Genomic DNA, 25,687 nt, shown 5'->3' on the forward strand with positions numbered 1-25,687 from the left:
ATTATAAAATTTTTTTAATTGTTTAATAATTGATCCGTTTGAAAAAAAGGCAAATAACGTTGATGGAGTAATTACCTGTATATCCTGGAGGACATACGCAAGTGAATCCGGATCCCTCGTCGATGCATGTCGCTCCGTTTTTGCAAGCCCCGGCCTGACAGGCATCGTATTCGTACTGACAGCCGATACCCGTGTAATCATCCGGACAGGTACAATTTAAACCCGAACCAAAATCTTGACAGCGACCATGATGCATGCACGGATTTCCGATGCAACGTTCCGGTGCCGTTTCGCATTGCTTGCCGTCGGTACCGGATGGACAGCTGTCGATTAAAAATTGAAAATAAATCGATACTTTTATCGAATGTGTCCAAAGAAAACATTCTCGGCAATTTAAATACTTACACGCAAAAGTAGTCCATGAACAAGTCTACGCATGCGGCATCGTTCTGGCACGGTCGATTCTGGCACATGCCGACGTCTATCTGACAATAAGTCCCGGTCCATCCCTCCGGACACACGCACTTGAAGCCGCCAACCTCGTCTACGCACATCGCATTGTTCAGGCACGGATCGGACTCGCAGTCGTCAATGTCGATCTCGCACGACGCGCCGGTATAGCCTTCGCGGCAATGACAGACGAAGGTGTTGTCGAGATCCACGCAGCGATCGGTACCAACCGGACTGCAAGGGTCGCTGAGGCACTCATCGATCTCCGCCTCGCATTGCAGCCCGACGTAGCCGGGTCTACATTTGCAGACGAATCCCTCCAGCTGATCCAAGCACGTGGCGCCGTTCTGGCAAGGATCAGATGCGCAGTCATCGATCGTATGCTGGCACTGCTTGCCGGTGTAACCGGGCTCGCAGGTGCAGGTATAATCGCCAATCTGGTCGATGCATTGGCCGTTATTTCTGCACGGCTTCGAGGCGCACTCATTGATGTTGGTCTCGCAAGCTGCGCCGGTCCATCCCGTATGGCAGATGCATTCATGACTGAAGAGCTTGTCCACGCAGATTCCGTTGAGACAGGGATTGCCCGAGCACAAGTCGATCTTCTCATGGCAGCGTTTGCCGGTGAATCCGGGCGGACAATCGCAGGAGAAGTCGGCGATCAAATCAGTGCAGTTGGCGCCGAGCAGACAAGGTCGTTCGGCACAATCGTCGGTGTTGATTTCGCAGCTCTGACCTTCCCATCCTGGCAAGCAATCGCACTTGTAGCGGCCTTGTTGAAGGGCCACGCATGTCGCACCGTTGTTGCAAGGATTTCCGCTCGCTGTACATGGATTTATCTGCGAAAACGCAAAATTAAATCAATTACATTTTACGAATAAAAATACAACTCTTTGTCGAATCTTTTTCGCAAAAATATAAAGAGATATTTACAGTGATGTCGCAATCGACTCCGGTGTATCCAGACCGACAGAGACAAGTATAATTGTTAAATCCAGGTTCGTCCTTGCACATGGCTCTCTCCGGGCACGTGTCATTGGTACAATCCGATTTCTCCTCCTGACAATTAATACCGAAATAGCCATTAGCGCATTGGCACCTGTAGCCTTGCGGTAGATCGATGCAAGTAGCACCGTTGTAACACGGCTGAGACGCGCACTCGTCAATGTCAATCTCGCAACGTCTCCCGGAGAAGCCAGCCGGGCAGTAACAGTGCACGCCATGTCCCATTGGCACGCAGAGACCACCGTGTTGACATACATTGTCGGTGCACTGGACAAGTTTGCATTCCTCGCGACCCAGCGAGCCGGGTCCGTCCGTGTACATGTTCGTCGGACACTCGATGCAGGTGATCGCGCCATGCTGAGGCTGGAAGAAATTCTTAGGACACTGAGCGCACGGAGATAGTCCCGTGTCCGAGTACATGCCCGGAGAACATTTGGGACGGCAACGATCGCGGCCAGGGGCGGCCGGTTGGTAGGTAAATGTGCCGGCCGGACAAGTCTGGCAATCCTTGTAGCCGCCTATCGGCGGCTCGCCGGTGTAGCTGTTTCTAGGACACTCCAGACAAGGCACCAGACCGGATGGCGAGTACGTGCCGTAACCGCAGACCGGTATGCAATCGTCTATGCTTTTAGAACCTTCTTCCTTCGTGTAAGTACCGAATGGACAGCGCAAGCAAGATCCTTGACGGTCGCTGTTCTGATAGAAGCCCTTCGGACAGAGGGTGCACTGCTTCTGATTCTCACCGGCGAAAGTTCCGGCCGGACAGTGCACTGAAAGTGTATAGAAAAATTTGCGATTAAATTTTTTTTCAAGACATTCAAAGGAGGAGATGGAAAATTAAATAATGCGTTTACTTACGACAACGAGGAACGTCCTTGGTATCCATGTTTAATACTTCACCGACGTTGCACGTGAAACCTTTGCTGCTGGATGATTTGAGAGCACGAAGAGGCGGACATTGATTGCTGATCGATGAGACGTTTAATAAAGACTCGATAACTGCAGTCGCATACGGGGCCGATAAATCGAAGATCAGAATCAATGTGCCGCCGCAGTGCTCGTATAATTGCGTTTGACTTATTGCCGGCACGATTACCAACACAAAGTCCACCTAAAATTTGGCGAAATGTATTACTTATAGTTTTTCATTATATTATTGTTGCATTTATTACAGTTACCTGTATCAGTAATGATTAGAAGATGTGAAGATTTGACAATTTATTTCTTACCTTGAGAAGATTCTCTTCGAGCAAGGAAGGCATTGATTTGATGAAAGACACATTCATATTCACATTCAAACCAGAGCAACGTTGAGTTAAAATATTATTGATTTTCGTATAAGATTCAGCCATGAGATCCTGATACTGCGGCAAACAGGATCGAGAAACAGCGCCATTCGCACGATAAGTTATAGAGGCTATCACATGATAATCAGCTTGTTGCGTGTCTACGGATATGAAGATATTTCATTAATTATAATATATTCTTTTAAAATGTTTAAGGATGTTTTGTACCTATTTTCAGAATATTGAGAATTTAATGAAAATTGTATAGAATGTCCTTACATATGTTTGGAATCTTCAACAATTTTTAAATCGATTCACTAAACCGTTCACAAGTTATAAAGATTTTAATTTGCACCGAATTAACATGTGTTCTTATAGAAAACGTATAATCACGTCGATTCAAATGATAAAAACACATGGAAATAATATTCAGAATTTGCTTAAAATTTGCAAAAGTTTAGATACAGAGGAAATATTTGATCAAATAATATTATACAAGTACTACCTGATTAAAAAGATATTAAATATAATTTAATGAAGTTAGCCATGTATCTGTCACAAGGCGAAATTCTCTGCCAAAAATTAATCATTTCGATTAATAAAATTCGGAATATTTTAGTAAAAACGCAATAAATATTAAAAAATACATTTCTGCACTGTAGCTGAGATCAAATTATAATATTCCACGCAATTTCTCATACTCAAAATACACCAAAAATGGATTTGTCAATATTGATTTTCAGCTACTTTTTACTGGAATTGTACATACAAAACATCCTTAAGGAAAATATAGAATATAACAATTTCTCATACTCAAAATACACCAAAAGTGGATATTTGTCAATATTGATTTTCAGCTACTTTTTGCTGAAATTGTACAAAACATCCTTAAAGAAATTTAAAGCAAAGATAAAGACTCACTTTCGGAAACGCAGTCGGGAACCACCGACGAGGGCGTCCACCGTTTGTTAACGTCGCATCCAAACTTCTTTTCTGGTAAACCATCCGTGAATCTGTATCCAGCTTTGCAGTTTGCTACACATTGCAATCCCTTATTTCCAGGGACACATTTTAGGCCGCCGTTAGCCGGCGGTTTTAATTCCCAATCAACGCAGGGCGTTGCCTGAACCGAAACTTGAAAGTGACAAGTTGCTCGATTGCCGCTCAAGTCCGTTGCATATACCGTGACGTTTTCAAAGCTACCGACTCGAATCATTGCACGTTCTGGCACAAAAGTAATCTTCACGGGACCGGATGCGTCCGTGGCATTGATACGTCTTCGTGTTTCGTTGAAATTGATGGAATAACTTTCTTGTCGATCGACCAGTTCGATGACATAGCTTTGGGGACAGCTCAGTTTCGGTGGAGTTATATCTGTGATATAGATAAAGATCGTATTATTAATATTAATATTTTAAATTAAAATGAATACATATTATTTTTGAACATTTTAAATTAATATTTTTCTAAATTGGAATATTAATATTAATATTTTAATTAATAATGTTAATATTTTCATTAAGTAATATTGTTAATATTATTAATATCAATAATACCCTAATATTAATATTAATAATTATATTTTAATTAATACTTTTTTATTATTAATATCAATATTAATATTAATATTTTCTTTAATATTAACATTAATAAAAAATAATAATAGCATTACTAACCGGGCACGGTAATGTTAATTTCGCAGATGGCGACATTGCCGTCGTAATCGAAGGCCACGTATTTTACGACTGTGTCCTCAAAGATCCGAATGGGCGTTCTGAAACTCTGCGGCTTTACTTCCAGTCGAGCGATGCTTCCGCTGTTGTCAATGGCCGTTGGAACTGTGAAATTCACCGGAAGCAATTCCCCATCGGCTCCCTTTTGCACGACTATGGGTTGCTGCGGACAATTCTGGAATACTGGCGGTTCGTTGTCCACACACGGCGAGAATCCGTAATCGTAACCCAACAACGGCTCGACCACCGGTTCGTCACATCCCATCAACTCAAACTTCAGACAGGGGTTATCCATGTAGCTGACGATACCGAGGATAATGAAACGAGCCTGCTCATATTTTGGCAGAGTGATCATCGCCAGCTCGCCGTAATTTCCTGGATCGCGCATGGTTAGAGTGAAATTCGGGTAATATACGACATAATTCTCGCTCTCTAGTTGCTTGTAGAAGAATCGAATTTCCGTAGGTCTGCCAACAATGTCGTTGGTGACGACGCCTTTCACGAGAATCGCCTTCACTCGATAGACGCGACCGAGGTCGACGGTGATGTAGGCGAAGGCCTCTGGTTTGCCGCACCAGCCGGTCACGGAATTTAGCCGGACGTTTCTAGGCTCGTAGTTGGGTCGTTCGGAAGTAGCGTTTATCGCCGAGTCTGGGATTCGCCCGGAAGCGAGACCGAGCGGCTTGATGACCTTGCATTCGGGCTCGCGGATGCAGACTATCGGTCGCGGATTGATGAGGATGTAGCCAGGTCTGCTGCAGCCGAACTGCACTTCGGAGCCTTGCTCGTAACTTCGAGCTACTTGATAGCCGTCGCTTGGTCTGCCAGGGTCTTCGCAGACGGGACCCTCGCATCGTAAATTTCCAAAGTCCCAGACGCCGTTTGCTTGGCAACGCACGACGTTATCATTGCGATTGGTCTGACCGGCCAACTTGAAAGTATCCTGACAGCCGAAGAAGAAAGACGATTGGTATCTGGAATCGAGGTACTGGCCATATTCGGCGCCAGGCGTGGGAAGAGGTTTGCCGCAATCCACTCGAGGACAAGCCGGTTGCAAGCCCGACAGCCAGTAATCAGGTAAGCCAGGTTTAGGGTCGTACACGCACTGTCGAAAAGCAGAAGACACGGTGTTGCGCAAATAGCGGCCGTTGCTGCCGCACTTGAGTGTGACGTTCTGTTTGAAAGGCACTAATACACTAGCCTCGTCGTTTCGGATCACGGAAAGACCCTCGTTTTTGTCGTCCGGTAGCGACACGCATTTTGCATCTGAAAAAAAGTTTGAAAGTTTTAAATTGTCGTAGAAATTTATAAATATGTAATAAAATTAAACTTTTTTGTACAACATTTTATCGTCAGATATAATAGATATGATATACAAATTTATATAAAACTATTTTGAGAATTTCATTTACATGTCAGATGCTTACATTGACATTCGGGAATAGTTCCGTTCCAGACTCCGGAAGAAGTACAAATTAGAGCCGAAGGTCCTGATAATACATAACCAAAATTACACTGGAATCTGACGAGATCGCTAAAATGATGCTGCTCCTACAAAACAAATGAATTTCGGAAATCCGTCTATGAAAGATATTTCATAACAATTATTTTCGTGACAATTAACACTTATTCAAACAATCGATTTTCGTGTCATTTAATATTTTACCTTGGTCGAGAGTAATTTTCCATTTTCTGGTGACGTTAATGGAGGACACATCACCGGGACGCACGTCTTGTTTCTCTGATACAAATCGCCATCCCTTTCGCCGGTCTCCGATTTCTCCAGATCGAATCCAGCCGTGCCGTTGCCCTTGTATAATTCGAAACCAGTGTTGCACATGCAAGAGTAGCTGCCAGGGCTGTTGATACACTTCTGATGACAGCCGCCGTTCTTCATCGCGCATTCATTGATATCGGCACATTCCAGCCTCGTACAGCCCATTATCTCTAGCTTCATGCATGGTGCGCCGATGTATTGCAGTATCTTGAATTTTATGTAGCGCGTCTCGATCGGTAGAGGCAAGTTCAGAACGGAGAGCGTCGCTTCTGAAACTCTAAATTCCACTGGTGTGCCATCCGGGTTGGTGTAATCCTTGAAGATGTCCGTCAGATCGTTCGTGTATTGAATCCGCACAGCTGCAGCGTACGCGATGTTTCCGTCCAACCTGGCCACGACTTGCGTGCGGAAGCCGCGAATAATCGTCGGTGCCTTCATGTCGATCATCACCCAGTTCGTGCCAGGCTCGATGTTGTTGCCGCACCAGCCGTCGCCGTTGTTTAAACGAATTCCCTTTGAAGAGAGATATACAGGGTAATTCTGAACAAGCGTTCGTCTTTAAAATATCAAGTTCTTGAATGAATTCTAAGACGATTTTTCCTCTTGCAAAATTTTTTTGCCCGGAGCTTAGTTTTTAAACTATAAAGGAAAATAGTTTACTTATTGCGGAACGAGTACAAGAGGTAGGCAGGGACAGCGCGATGCACTGTCCCTGCCTAAAAACGAACGCTTATTCAGAATCACCTTGTATAAATATATCGCGCAGAAGGGAAAACGAAAGATTGATTTTTAAATTCCGCATCTTACGGTTTTTGTGTATCCATTTTCCGAGTTCGAAACCGTGATCGATTCGTCGGGAATGCCGCCGTTGATGAGCCCGAGATCGCCGATAGGTCGACACTCCATGGTCGGTGCAAAGCCCGGCTTGCACTTGCAAGTAAATGCACCTGGATTGTTTATGCACTCCGTGGACGCCAGGTCGCATTGGCTCGATGCGCATTCGTTTATGTCTACAAATATACTCATCTCAATGTCATGAATAATTTTGTTAACGCTAGCAAATCTCTACCTTCGCAAGTCGGCACGTTATCGAATCGTTGATAGGGTCCGCATTGTATGATATTTGATCCAGTTAGCTTGTAACCTCTATTGCACTGCACCCTGGCTTCATCGCCGAAAAAGTAATCTCTGTTAATATCGACGACAAATCCGTTTTTAATTATCGGCAGCAACGGACATCTAGCACCTGTCAAAAATAAATGTCATTTTTGTCAATTTAATTGTACATCAATGTTAATTTAATTAGCGTTTAATTACGTTTTATAATAATTTATTACGCACGTGAACATGTTGGCACTTCGTCGGACCAGGTACCGTTGCTCATGCAAAGGATGACGGGATGTCCGCTTCGTACATAACCGGGTTCGCACTCGAATCTAACAATCGTGCCATAACTTCGACCACCTCCGTTCAAGATAGTTATGTTAGAATGAGGAGCCTCCGGCAACGTAGCGCATTGAGATGCTGAAAAAAATGTGCATATTTTTTCATTAAATTTTATTTCGCGTTATTTTCTTAATTATTTCATACCTCAATCCCAGATAACTTTACGTACCTAAACACGAGGGCTTCTTTTCCCATCTTCCGTCCGCCAGGCATGAGATCTTTTCCGTTGGCCGTCCGGAAGGAAACGCGAATCCCGCGTAACATTGATAGGTCGCCAGTCCGCGATAAGTAACATTCGAAGAGCCAATTGAGAAACCATTGTCGATTTGAGGTACGGGACCGCAGTATACTTCCTGACACTTGGGAATATACGTAACGGACCAGTTTCCTCCGGGGAGACATTCCGTGGATATCTTCGATTTTCCTGTGGCGAATTCTTGTCCTAACGGACAGGAGAATGTAACTATCGTACCGAAAGCTGTGTCCCGACTCGATGCTAGAGCTCCCTCGCCGGGTTGCAATGGCGGACAGTCTATAAAATAATTTTTTTTTTATATTAGAGCACACAGTTATTGCATTATATGTGTTAATAAATATAATAAATTATAATAAATATAATAAATATAATAAATTTATAATTAATAAAAAATATAATTTGTATATAGATTCATTATATATATCATATAATAATTTTAATAATATAATATAATTAAAAAGATTGTTAAATAACAAATTAAAAGAAATAAAATATAATATTGTAATATAATTAATATTAAAATAAAATATAATTTACCGGCAGAAAATTCAGCTTGCCACCCGGTGCTGCTGTGCAAAGCATCGGAGGCGAATCTGACGAGCATTTCTCCGCTTTCCGCAGTGAGCGTGATCTTGGGTCGAATGTTAGAGGTGAAACCGTTTCCGGAATGTAAGCGTAGACCGTTCGTGTTGGAACCATCGTATATCTGTCAATTTCGCGAGAGAAAATGAAAGTTAACGATTCCGCGAAACTTCTTCATTTATATAACGTGAGTACGATCTTACCTGCACGTAATCAGTCTTGTGAACGTCGAAACTGAGGAATTTCAGAGACAACGGTCCTCTATCCGGATTTTTTATTCTGTACAAACATTCCTGATTGTTAGGATAATCGTTGAGGCCGTAAGAAGGCGACTGAACCGTGCCGTTTCTCGCGATAATCGTAGCCTTGCAGCCTTGCGTGAAGCGAATGCTAAACCCACGCCTAGAATCGCCGAGACTCGTTTTAAAATACAAATACAAGTTGCTTCCGGTGGACATGATCACCGTCGGATTGTCCTCTGATTTTCCTGTGAGGCGCGCGATTGGTCGGCTCATGGGCGAATCTCCGTCTCTGACAAGAATATAATCCCGATTCATCTCGAGATCCAAGTCCTCGATCTAGAAATGAGAAAATCAAATGCAATGAAAATAAATTAAATAAATGAAAATAAATGAAAATAAAAACAAGTCGGATGTGTAAGAAATTTTAGCTTACCTCCACGGACATTATTCGTCCTGGCTGAGCCTGCAAGATGTACAGGCACTCGAGTCCTCCAGGATAATTCTGCGGATATCCTGGAGAAGTGAGCACCTGTCCTTGCGGCGTCGCCCTTAGAATTCCGCCGCAAGTCTGGGGCTCGGTTTTCCAGGAAGCCCGGAAGCCCTTCCTCTCCACCGAAGCGTCGGTGCTAAACTTGATAATCATAAAGTTCGAGGCCGAGACGAAGAGTTTGTTACTGAGTTCCTGTTTGCCGGAAAGAGTCGCCAAATTTACGGACTTCTCCTCGGTTCTACCGCCTACGAGGATCTGTACTATATCGAAGCTCTTCTCGGTCTCGAATTCTTGGAACTGAAACAAATTGGAAAAGCTCGTTTTATTCATCATTTAATAAAGAAGAAACTTTTCTGTGGCAAGAGGGACTTTTCCTATATTAAACATTATCACTTTATCGAACGGGAAAGACTCACCTGCAGAAGAATGTTGTGTCCTTGAGGGCCTTCGAGCGTCCACTTGCAATTGCTGAGGGGTGCATATTTATGCGGGTAATTCGGACTCTCCACGACGTCACCGCTGCTCGCCATGTAATATTGACAATTAGCCGAACAATCCAGCTCGTCGGAATAATCGCCGCAGTCGTCTTGCTTGTCGCACTTGAACGCCGCATTGATGCACTTGCCGTTCGAGCAGTGGAACGAACCTGCGCATGTATCACCGTCACGGGAGGATTATCGCTCCGTTTCGCGCGTGTAAAGCCGGATCACCGATTTACGCGATGGTAAAACTTACCGGAAGGACAGGCATTGGCACGACACATGAAAGGAAGAAGTGACTCGCACGTGGTCAATTCCCACGTTTGTCTGTCGTCCGTCAAGGCGGCGTCCACGCATTCGCCCGAGTGTGGATTCGGTTGCTTCGGTGCCCAGAAACCTATATTATTTTCACGTAATTTAATTTTTAAATATTAAAAAAAATAATTTCAACGTCAATTTAATTTTTTTAATATTTAACGTCAATTTAATTTTTGAAATATTTTATTCTAAAAAACTTTGGCTTCTCTCTCTCATGTAATTAAACCATATATGATTAATTAAATAATTTTAATAATAGCGTTAGGAATGCAAATGTGTTTCGAATGATATATATTTCCAGTACTGTGTATCAAATTATTCCATATTTGTTATGTTAGTGATTATATCCGTTGCTAACCACTGGCTTTCAGCGCTTAATTAATAATGAGGTTTAGTGATGCGGACTGTGATTAAATGCTCTAGAAGGGGAAGTTAATCTGTGTAGCAAACGGATATACAAAGCAACAACGTCTGGGCATTGTTGTGGGAAAAGTGTGTCTTCGTGCCGCATACCCGAGTTCCGTGTTTCCGTGACCCTGATAGAAACACTGGCCCTGCGAGTATGTGTAGAGTTTTGAGTGAAACGTTCGCATCAGCCACTTAATTTCATAATACGTTCGTAATAAGCTTGAAAACTTTTACTAAAATAATAAAATTCTTATTCTATATTATATTATTTCTCACATTACATTTTTTAAAATTATTTATTATGGCAATGAATAATTTCTTTTCTGTGTAATAATTATCTCGGTTTTCAAAAAAATAACATTTTAATAATAAAAGGTAAAGAGAAATATATTATAAGATGCATCATAATTGACGTATCTTACGTCACAAATATTTTAACCGATTTTAAATGATTGATTTTTTTCTCGAAAACTGTGTTTCTTCAATCAATAGACTTTAAAAACGTGAAGAATGTTAAATATTTATCTTGCTTCAGAATTCTTATTTTCTTTACTTCGAGAGTAGGACTTGCAAACCGCATCGCATTGCGCGGAATATCGGTCAAGGTCTCTTAAGAGCAGTCGATCGTTAATGGCAAAGAGATGGTTGCGCGCTCGGGAAGGGGAGAGAGAGAGAGAGACAGAATAAGAGAGATAAAAAAGAAAGGCAGAAGAGTAACTGCAGGATGCGTTCAGTTACGGGATCCATTCGCGCAGAATCCGCTCGTCTGCACATCGAATGAAACGGAACTGCGGATACGAACCGGCGTATTGGGAGACGAGCATTCCCGCGGCTGATTCGAGTGTGTTGGTCCGTAAATCGTCGAGCGAAGCGAGACCTAGCCAGTAATGATCCAAATGCCGGCCGATCATGCTCGCCGACATGTTGTTCTCGCTGTACGACTCGACCACCATCAGGTCGCTTCCGTATCTGCAATGGACCGTCCGTCAGAATCATCGACAGTAATATCGAGCGAGAGGAACGGAATTTTTCTAAATTTTTTATTTTTAAAATAAATGAATATTTATTTTTAAAATAAATAAATATTTATTTTTAAAATAAATAAATAAATATTAAGACAACAACCAACATTATGACTACCTTTTACTTTTTCCAAGAAATATCGGTCGTATTTTATTAAAGTCAAACTTTAGCAGAATTAATGAAAGGGCAGGATCGATAGTGCATGGCTTACCTCCTGCATAATTCCGCCGCTTTTTCCCAGGAATGCCTGATGTTGAAGAATTTATAACAGTGTATGCCTCGCAATTCCCATCCTGCGTAAGAAAAGATAATATTAAACTGTCTGTTTAGGTAGAGATTGAGCGCAAAGCTGTAATAACGCAATAAGAACGCAATCTTATTTACTAAGAGTGCCATTGTTTTATTTGTATTACTTAATCGATATTAAGTGTTCTAAAAATACGATAAAGACTTCGTAATCTTAAGCTTTCATATATTTTGATTGATCGTAGTCGCGGGATTTCTATCGGAAAAAATAAAATTAAAATTTCCCGACAAGCACGTTGCCGGGAAGCCTTATTCCGAGGTACACGAGCGTTTCCTGAGCAACCGGATACTTTGCCCATCTTATACTGGGGAATATACAGAAGACAGGAAAGGCGGTTAATCGGTGACCGCGCTGACAGTGACGGACACAACGGCCTCGTTCGTTTTTAGTGCACACGGTCTGCCTTAGGGGGTTGACAATCGAGTCGAGAGGACCTTGTAAAATAGTGACATTCCGTCTCGCGATGACGACAACTCAACGAGTTTGACAGGTTGAGTTCACCTACATATGTTCGCTCGATTACTTTAGTATTCTAGCCTAGTTTCTACCAAATTTGCCTGCTAATAGATACTTTGATCCGGTCTTAATTTACAATTCATATTTACTTGTTAAGCAAGATTCTCTTGAACCTAATTAGAACCACGCCACGTAATTTGATGCGCTTAGCTTGTTCAACTAAGAAATTGAATCGGAAATTTTTCTATCGATTACTAAGAGGGGGAAATATATCGCGCGTAAGAAGTTTATATCCAGCTCTTGCTATGAGTAAGAACTTTTATTTCACAGCATGCCGTTCATCGTCTGGGATTGCTCTCGAGCTTCCGCGAAATCGATTCGTGTCAGTGGTTCGAACAAAGTAAACCAACTCGTTGCAAACAGAATCCTGTCTTATAATGACAATATTGCGATTCTTCGATCGATGCAATATGTAATCGATCGATGGAATATGTAAATTAAATGCTAAAAAAAAGTAGTTGAAGTTTCAGTTAAGAAGAGTGTAGTTATCTTAGAGAAATAACAATGGCAGAAGCATTTATTCTTCAGTAACATTTGCAAAGTAATAATAAGAGAAAATTAATATTATTATTTTCTATATTTCTATATCTATTTTATAGTTTTTCCTAGAGCTTTAAAAAAATAATTTGAGAAGTTCTAGCAACTATTTTATATGAATCATGAATGATTTTACTAGGTGTGTCAAATAATGTTATTTCAATTTATTCGCTGAAACTTCTTGAAACCAGTTAAATGCATAAACTTATTAAACATTAAGCAATATACCTTTTCATAGACTGAATATTTTCCGATCTAATTGTTATGTAGTTATCATTTTCAGACAGTTATTTTACATAATTACATTTTGGACAACGTCTTTATTTTTATAAATAAGCTTATGTACTATATTCTTCTTTTATTTTTAATATATTTGTAACAAATTCGCGTCCAATACAATTGAAAATGTGCAGTCCTTCATTGAAACGCGTAAGCTGCGTCGAAAAGAAACAAGACGCGACATTACTCAGTCATGTAGCTGATGCAGTTGGCGCTGGGAAAGACTCGATGTGACGACCTTCCTTTCTTTCAAAAGGTCAAACGGCCATATTCGCGCTACGCACACGATTCTCTCGGCGTCCATTAGCATTTCTCGTTTGGAGAATATGTGTGAAATATTATTTTCTCTTCGTGAACAGACGCGTGATATTTCAAACAACGATCGCGAAATATAGTCGACAACACGACAGCTTGTAATTAATCTCGAAAAATGAAAGAGAGAGAGAGAGAGAGAGACAAAATGCGATAAAATATAGATTGCTTATAAAATATGGATAAACGCAGAATAACAAAAAAATTGTGGAAATCTAGCTTGAAATTGTTGGAAATCTAGTTTGAAATTTAAAATCTAATATTACGAAACCGAAGCCATAAAGTAGAAACTGCGACAATCGAAATATTTGATCTTGTTAGCCGAATAGCTGAAGGATGATATAATCTTTTAGATCATTGACTGGCACGCAAGTACGCGGAAAGAGACCGTCTCTTCTCTTCTTTCCAGCTGTCTGGCCGTTCTTCCGGCAAAAACGCCAGCGAGCTACGAAGCACGATGGATGATCGCGTAAAAGAGCAGATGAGCGAGTGTGTTGCCGGATGTTCTACTTTTTGGAATCCCGTTCGACCGTTTGTGCTCGGTCGAGTTTCCTTCATGTGGAAGGTAGATAACCGTGGCGCGCGAATACGAGCCGTCGTGTATTTTTAGGATCCGCTATGTGTACCACGACGATAATGATGATGACGATGGCGACGACGACCATGGGACAAGGTTGGATGGAGCCACGGTTGGATGGAAAAATAAAGAGACGGAGAAGAGAGGACGAAGAGATGCGGCCGAGGATTCATGGTTTAGGAATGCCGTCTCGTCCTGTCTCTATACAGCCTCTGAAACTCTACCTGATCCCTCGCTCTATTATTAACGAATTTTACCGGAGATTTTTCGTCCAATCGTATTAGATATCTGCCCTCTGAAACCTGACGAACCTGTAAAACGGACTCAACTCTAAAACCAGAATGTTACAATTCGAGAATACACTCTTTATCGTAATTTTAAGGTTAATTAGTCTTAAAATTCTTATCCTGAAATGTGATATTTTCATATAAAATGCGCGGAATGTAAAAATGTTTTATGTATGATGCTAATGACAGAGAGCATATATATATATCACTATCTTAACATGTTAATAGAGAAATATTTATGTAAATAAAGAGTTACGTCTAAAATAGCTTTCATTTCGATCATCGGTTCAACGTAACATATTAACATATTGCTTGTGCAACATGTTGCTCTGCAAGTCTTACTTTTCAAAATTAAAATTCTACTTTTAATCTCTAAACATACATCCGTATCCAACATTAAGCGGATTATTTTATTTTATAGTTATGTTTATATCGATTAATTAGTCGTGCATTACGATATATTTGTCCTAAATAAATTGCTCGTTTACTCGACAGGCGTTTTCATTACGTCTCGATACGCAATCGCTATAGAGACGTGATCAAACAAGAAGCGCAGATTATCCGAGATATGAGGAAAATAGAAAACACACTTATGCGGAAGAAAATGCACTTGCAATTTTTCAAACGCACGCGACGACTTATGGCTAACGACCGACCGGTCCCATATGGTACGTGCAACCTACTTAATTGCATCGGCGAGTAACGAGGAAAAGTGGAACAGTGGCGTTACGAATGGCCGAACTCTTATCCCCATTGTCTCTCACGAGATTTATTTATCGGACACGCGCGCGCCTCATTTTCGAGACTCTCGTGCGGCAGGCGCGACGTATAATTGCCCCGGCTTGAATTTGCGATTCAAAGCGTCTCCGTGCGATTTAAATGTACGTAACGACGCGGCCTAGTAAAAAAGAATCCCCTCATTTGCAACCGTATATCCGTTGCGCGAAAGCAATTTTCCACACACGACACGAGAGAACTCGATCCCGCAAGTTGAAAATATCCGAGCGAGGCGAGAGAATTTAAATGAGAAATCTTTCTCACAAATTATTACTTATAGTAATTATTCTGGGAAAATGGGAGCCGAAAGTTACCATTTTAATAGAATCGTGTTTTGTTCCCTCGCAGAGCGAGTGCTACTTTCTTCGACAGTCGTGTGATTTGTCTTTCCCATAGTTATCCGAACTGCATGTCATTAGCCGTAATAGATTCTTACCCTAACGCAATAATCTTGAAAATCACCGTACGCATTTTAGTTACGCGCTGCGTTGTTCTCTCGTAATCCGCGAAAGCTCTAATATTGATCGGAGATCGAGCGTGAAAGTAAGAGTCGCCTAATCTTCAGACTGGCCGGTGCTTCGACGATTTCTACGGGAATTAACTTGAGCGAATTGTTCGTCAAAATAATCGTGGGGCAACTTTCACAATTCATCTCGCACACGAGATCGATTTATGGGATTCTAATCGCACGTATACGAGAATCACTTCTGTCACGTAATATTCAAATTTTCAAGAATTAATTGACGCTTGCGGGAGCACGTTTACGAACCCTAAAGATCTCCAAGGGCGACTTAAAGCATCGCGAAATATTATCATCTCTAGACCTGTCTGAACAGATAAACGTCGAATGCAACCTTTTGAAAAGAAGCAACAGAGGGTCCATGTGCGGAGTTCATACGTCATCGGCAAATATTATTACTCACCATTTGGACAGGTGAAGACATTTGCAGTAGGAACCTGCAACAGAAATGAATCATGTTTAGTTAACGCCGATGATTAACACATCTGGCCGTAGTCTAGCTGATTAACAGCTGCATTTTAAAATATGAAAAATGCATCAAATTTTTAAAATATAGACTAAGAAACTTTTCTAAATTAACGACTAAGAATAAGAAATTGTCATTATAATTATATCTAACAAATATCAAAAGTAGTCATGAATTTTCGATCAATTATAATAATATCGGAAATAATAATGTATCAGATTAAAATAACTTTTCTATATCATATCAGCTAATCTTGTTAGACAAATTTCTATTGCGTTTAAAATTATATAAACGATGACAATTTCACATTTCATCGACAGATCAACTTTTGTTAAAGGATTATCGCGATCGTGCATCTTGAATTTTTCACGATTGGTTTAAAGCTAAAAGAGTTGTAATTTCTGGATAATTTCTTATAATGCCTGTGTAATGGCGCGGGCTAAATTCAGACAATGTTAGACGCCGCATTGTTATCCGGCGGGAGAAAGTGAAGACGCAATCCGTCCGACGATCTCTTCGTCTGTCTCCCAAGAGCGCGGAAAGTACCCGCTAACTTCGAGAGAGTGACTCGCCCGCGTTCTCGTCGTGTACTTGGACATCGTTTCGCATCTGTATCAGTGATGTAACGGTGACTACATTCCTGAGAGAGGTGCGAGAGTTGCACTAGCTGTAGCTGCGCCTTCGTGCATTCTTTCGCAGCTCGCTGCGAAAATTGAGCCGCTCGTAATGAGCCCCGACATGCCGCACGTGCGGCTCCATTTAAGTTCGTTCACTTGTGACACTAAAATATCACTTAAAATCTTATTTACCAGCCTTGTGCGCAATTCAATAATGATTCGCACGAGGGGAGTAACGGAGCAGCCATTAAATTTCAAAGTAATGGAAGCTCCATCAAAAGAGCTACGTGGAATATATAATGCGAGCGAGGATAGAATTAAAATTCATTTTATAGGAAGAACGTTTGAATCCTTGGTGTATCTCCAAAATCCTTAATTTTCCACACGAATAATTACTAAGCGGGTCGCTAGTATTTCGCAAGCAAATACCTCGCTTCTCGAGGAAACATTCGAGGCGTCAAGGCATCATGCAGAAATACCTGCCTAGAAGACTCGCGCATTCTCTCCCCTCTCGCGTATCAGACCACGTTCTGCAGTTAAAATGTTGTAACTTACGTGTATAAGTGTGTGTGTGTAGGTGTGTGTGCGTGTGTGATTGAGCGGCACTCTCAGGTGCGCGCGAGCACGCTTGCGTATGAAATTCACTTTCACCTCACATATGCCACATCTCGTGGAAACGAGCTCCGGTAACTCCTGCGGAGCTCACCGCCGACATACCAATTACTTCATAACCCGCGGTTTCAAATCCCCTCTCCCCTCTAAGAATCCCTCCCGACGAAGGGTTTGTATCACGCTAGCGAGTTCCTCGCCCTAGCGTGTTTTCCTTCTGACCGCTCTCGCCTGCCTCGTGTAAGGCAGGGCCGCAACCTCTCTTGCTTCGTTCTCCGAGAGAAAATTGCTCTCCCCCTAGATGCTCGATTCTCTCCGTCCAATCGATGCGATTAAGTTAAAAACTGGCCGGGGATATTTTTACCGGATCTCTGGCTAGGCAAGAACAACCGCGTTCTTTTGAAACGCGAGTCACGTGAGAGAGGACGCTAAATAGACAAGCGGTTCATTTATAATCAAGCGGAAACGCGCGGCGCATATGTAATATGAGAGGATCATGAACGCCGATTATAGCAGTTGACTTCTAACAGTTAACGTAATGCAGCTCTCCAAGTCGCTGAAACTTCGATGTGATAAGATGCATGCAGCTGAATGCTCACCTGAGACTCCGTTAGCTGAAGATGGCACAAGAGGACGGCGACCCAAACGGCCGCCAATTCTCTTATCAGCATATTTCTGCAACAGACAAGAAAATGTCTACCATGAGTAGGCGTTCATTTTTTACGTCAAAATCATTATAATTTATAATTAATAATTATAATAATTTATAATTAAACGCAACAGACGCGATACGAGATAAATTTTCTCTCTCGAGGTTTTTCGAAAGCACTCGTTGATGATTAATGTCTTTAACGTCGAGATATTTAGCGATGCAACGCGATGCGTAATCGTGTCGAGATTTAACGATTACCCCGACTGCAATCGCAATCGCGATTAATCTTCGATTCTTTTCTCGCGTTCATCATAATCGCGATGGAACGCGGAAGGTAGAAAGGTCTGGTATTTCTGAGCAACCCGAGTCGAATACGCGCCAATTCTCATAAAATTCCTTACGGTTTCTGCGGCTGAATTGTAGCAGCTGCAGCCGCGTAACCGAGTGTCGTGATAACCGTCAAGCAGTGACAATATTATTGATGACGTTACGTTGCACACCGCGCATATCCATTAACAATACCACATCTATTTCTTGTGTCGCATCAGACCTAGTGCGAGATTCATCCAAACATCACGTTCTACTTTTCCATACGCGTCGCTCCAAAAACATATTTAAGATATATTATAGAAAATATATATATAATATATATAATATATAATATATAATATATACAGAGTGTCTCAAAACTAATGAATCTTCCAAAGACAGATTCCTAGGATCATCTAAAGACGATTTTTCCTCAACGAAAATGCCGAGGCACTAATAATTTTCGAATTATAAGTGATTGGAAATAAGGAGTTTTTCGTAAACTAAGCTTCGTAGAAATAAAATATTAACAAAACCACATTCTTCAATTAATTTTAAATAGAGTTTACTTTGGTTGAGTTTTAGTTTAAGGCTTAATTGCAAAGATATATGATGACAAAAATCAGGAATATGCAAAAAATGATGGCCTTCGACATTTTCGCTGAGAAAAAATCGTCTTCAAATGATCCCAGGAATTTGTCTTTGAAAGATTCATTATGTGTTTTGAGACACCCTGTATAATATATAATATATATAAAATAGAGAAAATATATATAATATAGAGAGAGAGTAAGACATATATTAGAAGATATATTTAAGGATGTTTTGTACCTATTTTCAAAATATTGAGAATTAATGAAAATTGTCCAGAATGTCCTTACATATGTTTAGAATCTTCAGTACAATTTTTAAATCGATTCAAATTATAAGGATTTTCATTTGCACCGAATTAACATGTGTTCTTATGGAAAACGTATAATCACGTCGATTCAAAAACACATGACAAAAACACATGGAAATAATATTCAGAATTTGTTTAAAATTTGCAAAAGTGTAGTTTAGATACAGAGGAAATATTTGGTCCAATAATATTATACAAGTACTACCTGCTTGACAAGATATTAACTATAATTCAATGAAGTTAGCCATGTACACAAAGCGAAATTCTCTGCCAAAAGTTAATCATTTCGATTAACAAAATTCGGAATATTTCAGTAAAAACACAATAAATATTAAAAAATACATCTCTACACTGTAGCTAAAATCAAATTGTAATCCACAATTTCTTACTCAAAATACACCAAAAGTGGATATATTCGTCAATATTGATTTTCAGCTACTTTTTGCTGGGATTGTACATGCAAAACATCCTTAAAAAAATAATGATCATATGAATTTTCCAAAGATACATTCTTCTGGGATAAAAGCCTCTTTGGATCTAAGCCCGTTTAGAGATAATAATATTATATAAGGCGCTAATATATAATATATATATAATGGCTAATGCATATACAACTTTTGTATGCGTGACCCAAGTCGCAAGCGATTGCGGTAGACGTGTGACGTAACAGCCGCATCGCGGATGAGCGAACTCGTGGGAAGCGCTGGAAAGCGATCTTACATGCGCTGCGCCTATGCACCGACGCGACGATGCACCTCGCAAATGGAAAGAGCGAGAGGGGAAGGGAGGAAGGGAGACCGGCGCAACGACGGATCGCGAAAGTTTATTACATTTCGCGACTCACGCCGTTATACAGTCGCTTTTATGCAACCGACGAGCCATTGTCGAGGCATACGATCTGGCGCAAACTGGAGCAAGCGGCCGTGCGACTGCCTTCGCGTTCAATTAGCGACCGGTAATTAGGGCTCCTCGGATTTGGCGCTTCCGATTGCGTCGTGGGAGCCCGCGCGAGGAACTCTTCCTTAATCGCGTAAAATCGCACGTATGGAATTTCGTTGAGGGAACGAATAAGGTGCTCGGATCCTCGCCACAGGCGTAGGATCGGAAAACGCCGGAAGCCGTCAGGAAGAGGACATTAATCCTTCGTCAAGTGCGTCGGGATTAATAAGCCCTTCATTCGCGAGTCGCTTCTTCTCGTCGCGGTTCGTATCTTGCGTATCGTCGGAAAAAAGGAGCTAATTTATTTGAGATAACTGTCACCTCGCTCGTTATCGCGTACGCGATATCGATCGTTCGAGCTGAATGAGGGATCCGTTATGTTCGCGATCCGCAGGAAGTATCCGTTGGATCGGACAAACCGCGACGAGATTACGATTACCGGCGATCGCGACTAGCGTCGTAGACAGGAAATCTTCCTGCGGTGAGCTAAACGCTCCGACGTGCCGCCACCGCCTCGCTCGACAGTCGATCTTCGTCGATTATAACGGTTTATCAGGGAATCCGGACGCGCGCGTCACGATTGTATGCGTCACGATCCTCCATGTATGTGCGTGAATGTACATATGTATTCGGGTACGAAGAATCTCCTCGAGGAGAAACGTCATCGATGCGAAATCGTTTAAGCGTTTAATATTATCGATATCCTTTGAATTGCATCTCGAAATCTTGGTCGAAAATAATCGGCAAAGTTAAACCTGTTCACCTTCGGGCTGTTTATTATGGGGTGAATGTTTTCAAAAGTTCAGATCAGAAAGTTTTCCGAGTACAAAACACGCGTAAAATATACACTTTGCAAAATCGTACATAGGATATTAAAATACATGACATTCCTTTGCGAGGACAAATTGTTAATTTATAATAACGGAAACTGGAATCGCGTATCCTTCAGGGAAAATTAAATGTCAACCGTCTGAATAATTCAGTAGAAGAAAGGAATCAGTTTGTGTACTGTCTGTTTTTATAATTACGCAATTGTAAGGAAATATATTGAAGGATAAGAGCGATCATCAGTTACAAGGCTAATCGTCGCAGACTATCATTGATCTTATCACAAAAGTGCAAATATCATTCAATTTATAATTACCATTACACTTATACTACACAACAAAAATAAAAAATAAAAATAATTATGCATAGTTCAAAGATCGGTCGAGAAACAAATCCTCTGAAGCTGGACCTCAGGCCGACTCTAGGTCAGCGCTAGAAAGTATTCGGGCATCCTGTTAAGAGCGGCGCGAAACGGTGCGTGTAAAAAGCGAGCAATGACTCTTAGAGGTATGTTTGAACGCGACTTTTCTCTATAAGTTTTCACACACCGAGTGTGAAAGAACGAGTGCGAGGGATAATTCAACCGAGACTGGGAACGGCCGTGGATTTCATCATATTCGATCGGATATAAAACTGTAATTAAAAACTTAATTCCTCGCGATAAAGAGAGAGAGAGAGAGATCGCGTTCTCGATAAGCATTAAAGCTTATCTTTATTTTACAATATAAATTCAGCCTCGATTCCCTGAAGGACGTGGCCAAGTATCGCGTATGCGGCGAGTTATTTTACGGTCGTAATAAATAAATTCCGACAATCTCGTGCGGGAAAAGTCGCTGTCGGCGAGCGTTTCGTAAAGACTACATAAAATCGCAATTTTCTACGCGCTCGAGCGACATAGCATCGATGCGGTATCGGCTGTGGACAAATTTATGTATCCTCTCGCGCAGTGTGCCGAATAACGGTCTTGCCGTGTTACCAGGAAACATTCGCATCGCCATAATTACGATAGCGCTGCAAACATACTTTCTAACTGGATCCCGGTTCTGCTTATCTTGATACATCTTTTTACATAGCGATCAATTATATCTATAAACCGCAATGTAAAAGAGATTCCTTCGTTGGGTTGTACGCGGACGCGTTTTTAATTACATTAACAATTGGGATACTCCGTTTACTCGCGTGCGCGTAATTTATGCAACGGCGAATCGACATCACCGCGTTTATGATTGTGTTTTTTATTCTGTATATTTTCTCCGAGGTATGATTAGTTTTTGCGGCTGGCTATTAAATTGCGGCGACAAAATTCCCATGAAAATGCGTTTTTAAGAATTTCTCTATCGAGTTGTAATAACATGTCGTGCTTGCTATCGTCGATCGAGCGCTAATTTATGATCTACACAATCATCGTACTTTTACTATAATCGACGATCAATTCTGCAAAGCAGAATATATTTCTCTCTTGTTTGCTGCATTTATTCTCATGAGGTTTTGCCTATTAGATATTAAATTTGAATGAAACTCTTGCCTAAAGACATGTCTGAGATGTTTAAGGAGCTATTTTATATTGTTTTTATTTCTTTATATTTTATATTTTAACACGAAAATATTTTAATGTCTGTCGATTAAATTAAATATGATAATAAAAATGATTGATTTCAAATAAAGAGAGAGATTATTTTTTAAATTAAATTCTGTGAGATGAAATGATAAAACAGTTCTTTACAGGAATACAAGATATGCGTTAAAAAATATTTCTTGCTCTGATTTTAAAAAGAGCTTATAGTTTTGTCAACGAAAGTTGAGATCTATTTTTTAGAATAAAAATATAAATGCATTCTTTAATAGACTTTGTCGTCTTGGAAAGATGATGAAAAACATACATTGACAGATTACTTAAGATTAATTAAGTATGACTATCACGAGTAGAGTACCGCTGTGTATTGTCCGACGATGGTTTCCGGCTTCCTCAATGGACATCACCGATGACACATCCGTTCGGCGACAAAATTGGTAATCGATACCTCATGATACCGGATCTGTCATGGACAAATTCAATCCATGTGATATTCGAGATTCATGTTTATCATCATCACATAGAGAGATCGTATATCGCAGCGTGTGACATTCGAGTTATTTATTCTATAATTAGCAGATATTTTTCGTCAAATAACGAAAAATAATCATATTTGATAATCCTAATTATTTCTAATTTTTTCGAATTCCTTGAACTGCGAAAAATTATACATTAATTAGTCGCATCAAGTATTTAATTCACACAAGTAGAGTGCATATTGTCATACAAAAATCGAGATTCATGTTATCATCACATAGAGGGATTGTATATCACGTGTGACATTCGAGTTATATAATTAGCAGATATTTTCCTTCAAATAACGAAAAATAATCATATTTGATAATCCTAATTATTTCTCATTTTTTCGAATTCCTTGAACTGCGAGAAATTATGCATTAATTAGTCGCATCAAGTGTTTAGTTCACACAAATAGAGTGTACATTGTCACAAAAAAATCGAGAACCACAAAGTCTAAGGCAGTTTCGAAATTGATCGTTGAGTAAGATAGCAAGGATTGAATTGAAGAATTGTGGAAAGACGTCTCTGTCGTTACGCTTTACGTAAAGCCTAATAATACATCTGACTACAGCTCCGTGAGAATTTTTACACGCCGCTGTGCTTCTTACTGAATGGAACAACGTGGCCTGATTACCTTAGTGTTACCGTAATCGCGTTATATCTACGCGTCTTGGATGAATTGACAAGCTCGATACTCGATGTAATAAGACTGATCTAATTTCCGGTTATCGTCAACAGTCTTGAAAAACGAGTGTTTTCTCATTTCTTTTCTTTTTCTATACAATAGTGTACACGAGTTGATTCATAATTTTTTATTCCACAATAAAATTCTGTCGCGTTAAATATAAATACCTTATTGTAATCTTTCTGGCAATTTTGTTCAATTATTTATACGGAATATATTATAATATATAATATATATATATATATATATATATATATATAATATATATAATATTTTATACGAATGACGGTTATTCGGAGAATTTGCCAATTTTCTTAAATTTATTCAAACAGGAAGCATTAGAAGAAAAGAATTTCTGAGAGATATATATTTTTGAGCGTGGGTGTACTTCTTTAGGATCCTTTATGGGAATTCTACCTGTAAAGGAAGTTTGGATAAATTCTTTATGAGAAGGGTCGGGCTACGGAAGAAAGGATTATTCGTCCTTTCAAATTTATCCTCACAAAAAAATACACCTGCACATGTGTAGGATATTGTTTAGAAATTCTAAGATGGCGATTATAAGCACTCGATCACCATCATGTTATACGACAATTGTTGAAATCGTTTTCACGGTGATCTGGTTAATCGTACAATAGTTGAAAGTAATATCCAATAATACGGCCGGTCGTCCAATGTAAAACGACTAGTCAGTCGACGTTTCTTTCGCGCTGCTCGACCGACGATTGTGCAAGTGCATTCCAGAGTCCTGGACTCCTTCGAACCACCTGCGGTTAAGTGTCTGCCACCGAATGATAATGTGGCACGCAGTTCGCCTTCTGTTGCTGCAGAAATTATACGCGGAATTTTGCGTGCGTTATCTACCAAGTGGCCAATTATTAACGTGCAAATTGAGTAGGATTTATTTATCTTTTGACTTTTAAAGAAAGGCCAAGATGGAACCGAAATCAGTTGCGAGCGAGCAATTTTCAACGAATTCCGCAGCCCAATCTCATGTAATTTCTACCTTACATGTTCATGGGCTATTCATCCGCTTTTCGCTTCGCATACGATGGCCAATTAGCGATGTCGGCTACCGTTAAGTTATTCAGATGATGTCTTATTAGGCCCGCGAGTGACCCAAGTCTCTGCGTATCCTTTATATAAAAAAGGTTAATTAAAGATTTTTATATTAATATAATTTTATATTAATTTTAATTCTCTCGCAGAGGAAGAAACTCGCACGTTTCCCAAGAACAGATAACGTACAGCTTTAACATCGCTTAAATTCGAATACTCGTCCGTGATGCGTGTCCCATTTTTCTTTTCGCGAAGGACACGAACATTATTAAGCGTAACCGTCATCCTCCGTGAGCGTGACTTTTGTCGTGTCGCCCTCATTAAGAGCCGACGCAGGTATACCGTTTGTTTCCTGAATGCGGGATACACGTGACGGCGAAACGCGATAGAAATTCAGGGTCGAGGTTTAAGAGACACGGCGTTTTCTCGCCGAATGACCCAACAATTCGTTATCTTGCGCAGTTCTCACGGTTCGCTGACCGATAAAGCTCGTTGCCGACAGACGATGTCACGCAATGAGTGAATGTCGAGGAAGTATAAACGTGACATTCGTTTTCAGAAAGAAACAGATATCGTTCAATTCACCGTTTAATCGCTTCGTCGGTTTACCTTAGCAATCAGGTTTACGACGGCGAGATAAGTACACATATTACATTTTTTCGATTTACGTGCAATATATTATCGCTATTGAAGCAGCATTATCTTAAAATCAATCTTGAGCTTGAAACATTTCGGAGTAATTAATTTCTTGCATGACTAAAATCTATTTACCTATCCAGAGAGATGGATGCGAAACGTGTCAGGAGAAAAATGATAAGCAACATTCCACAAAACTTTCAGAATTCCGCACAACGACCCGATGACCCCCATGACGTGATGACGTGATACCGTATAATTTCGCATTTCTCGCGAGGTTCGTCGAC

The 25,687-nt window shown here is 40.6% G+C and overlaps 1 protein-coding gene across 2 annotated transcripts in view; it reads right to left on the minus strand.

Annotated features, from left to right (window-relative positions):
* The window catches only part of LOC105251314 (sushi, von Willebrand factor type A, EGF and pentraxin domain-containing protein 1), a 36,890-nt gene that overhangs the window by 7,754 nt on the left and 3,449 nt on the right, over nt 1-25,687 (minus strand). For both annotated transcript variants that reach the window (XM_011258012.3, XM_011258011.3), the window contains exons 2-23: nt 17,899-17,974; nt 16,011-16,044; nt 11,707-11,788; nt 11,275-11,441; nt 10,003-10,143; nt 9,684-9,913; nt 9,211-9,564; nt 8,739-9,113; nt 8,491-8,659; nt 7,867-8,229; nt 7,593-7,775; nt 7,321-7,497; nt 7,059-7,261; nt 6,141-6,764; nt 5,902-6,025; nt 4,418-5,740; nt 3,663-4,115; nt 2,685-2,902; nt 2,314-2,566; nt 1,384-2,225; nt 406-1,289; nt 76-323 (exon numbers count right to left, since the gene is read on the minus strand). In XM_011258012.3, coding sequence (XP_011256314.2) covers nt 76-323; nt 406-1,289; nt 1,384-2,225; nt 2,314-2,566; nt 2,685-2,902; nt 3,663-4,115; nt 4,418-5,740; nt 5,902-6,025; nt 6,141-6,764; nt 7,059-7,261; nt 7,321-7,497; nt 7,593-7,775; nt 7,867-8,229; nt 8,491-8,659; nt 8,739-9,113; nt 9,211-9,564; nt 9,684-9,913; nt 10,003-10,143; nt 11,275-11,441; nt 11,707-11,788; nt 16,011-16,044; nt 17,899-17,970 — 7,519 coding nt within the window. In that variant the 5' untranslated portion in view covers nt 17,971-17,974. The remainder of the gene's footprint in view (nt 1-75; nt 324-405; nt 1,290-1,383; nt 2,226-2,313; nt 2,567-2,684; nt 2,903-3,662; nt 4,116-4,417; nt 5,741-5,901; nt 6,026-6,140; nt 6,765-7,058; nt 7,262-7,320; nt 7,498-7,592; nt 7,776-7,866; nt 8,230-8,490; nt 8,660-8,738; nt 9,114-9,210; nt 9,565-9,683; nt 9,914-10,002; nt 10,144-11,274; nt 11,442-11,706; nt 11,789-16,010; nt 16,045-17,898; nt 17,975-25,687) is intronic.

This window comes from Camponotus floridanus, unplaced genomic scaffold (assembly GCF_003227725.1).
Source record: "Camponotus floridanus strain SB8 unplaced genomic scaffold, Cflo_v7.5 scaffold1, whole genome shotgun sequence".
Taxonomy (NCBI): Eukaryota; Metazoa; Arthropoda; class Insecta; order Hymenoptera; family Formicidae; genus Camponotus; species Camponotus floridanus.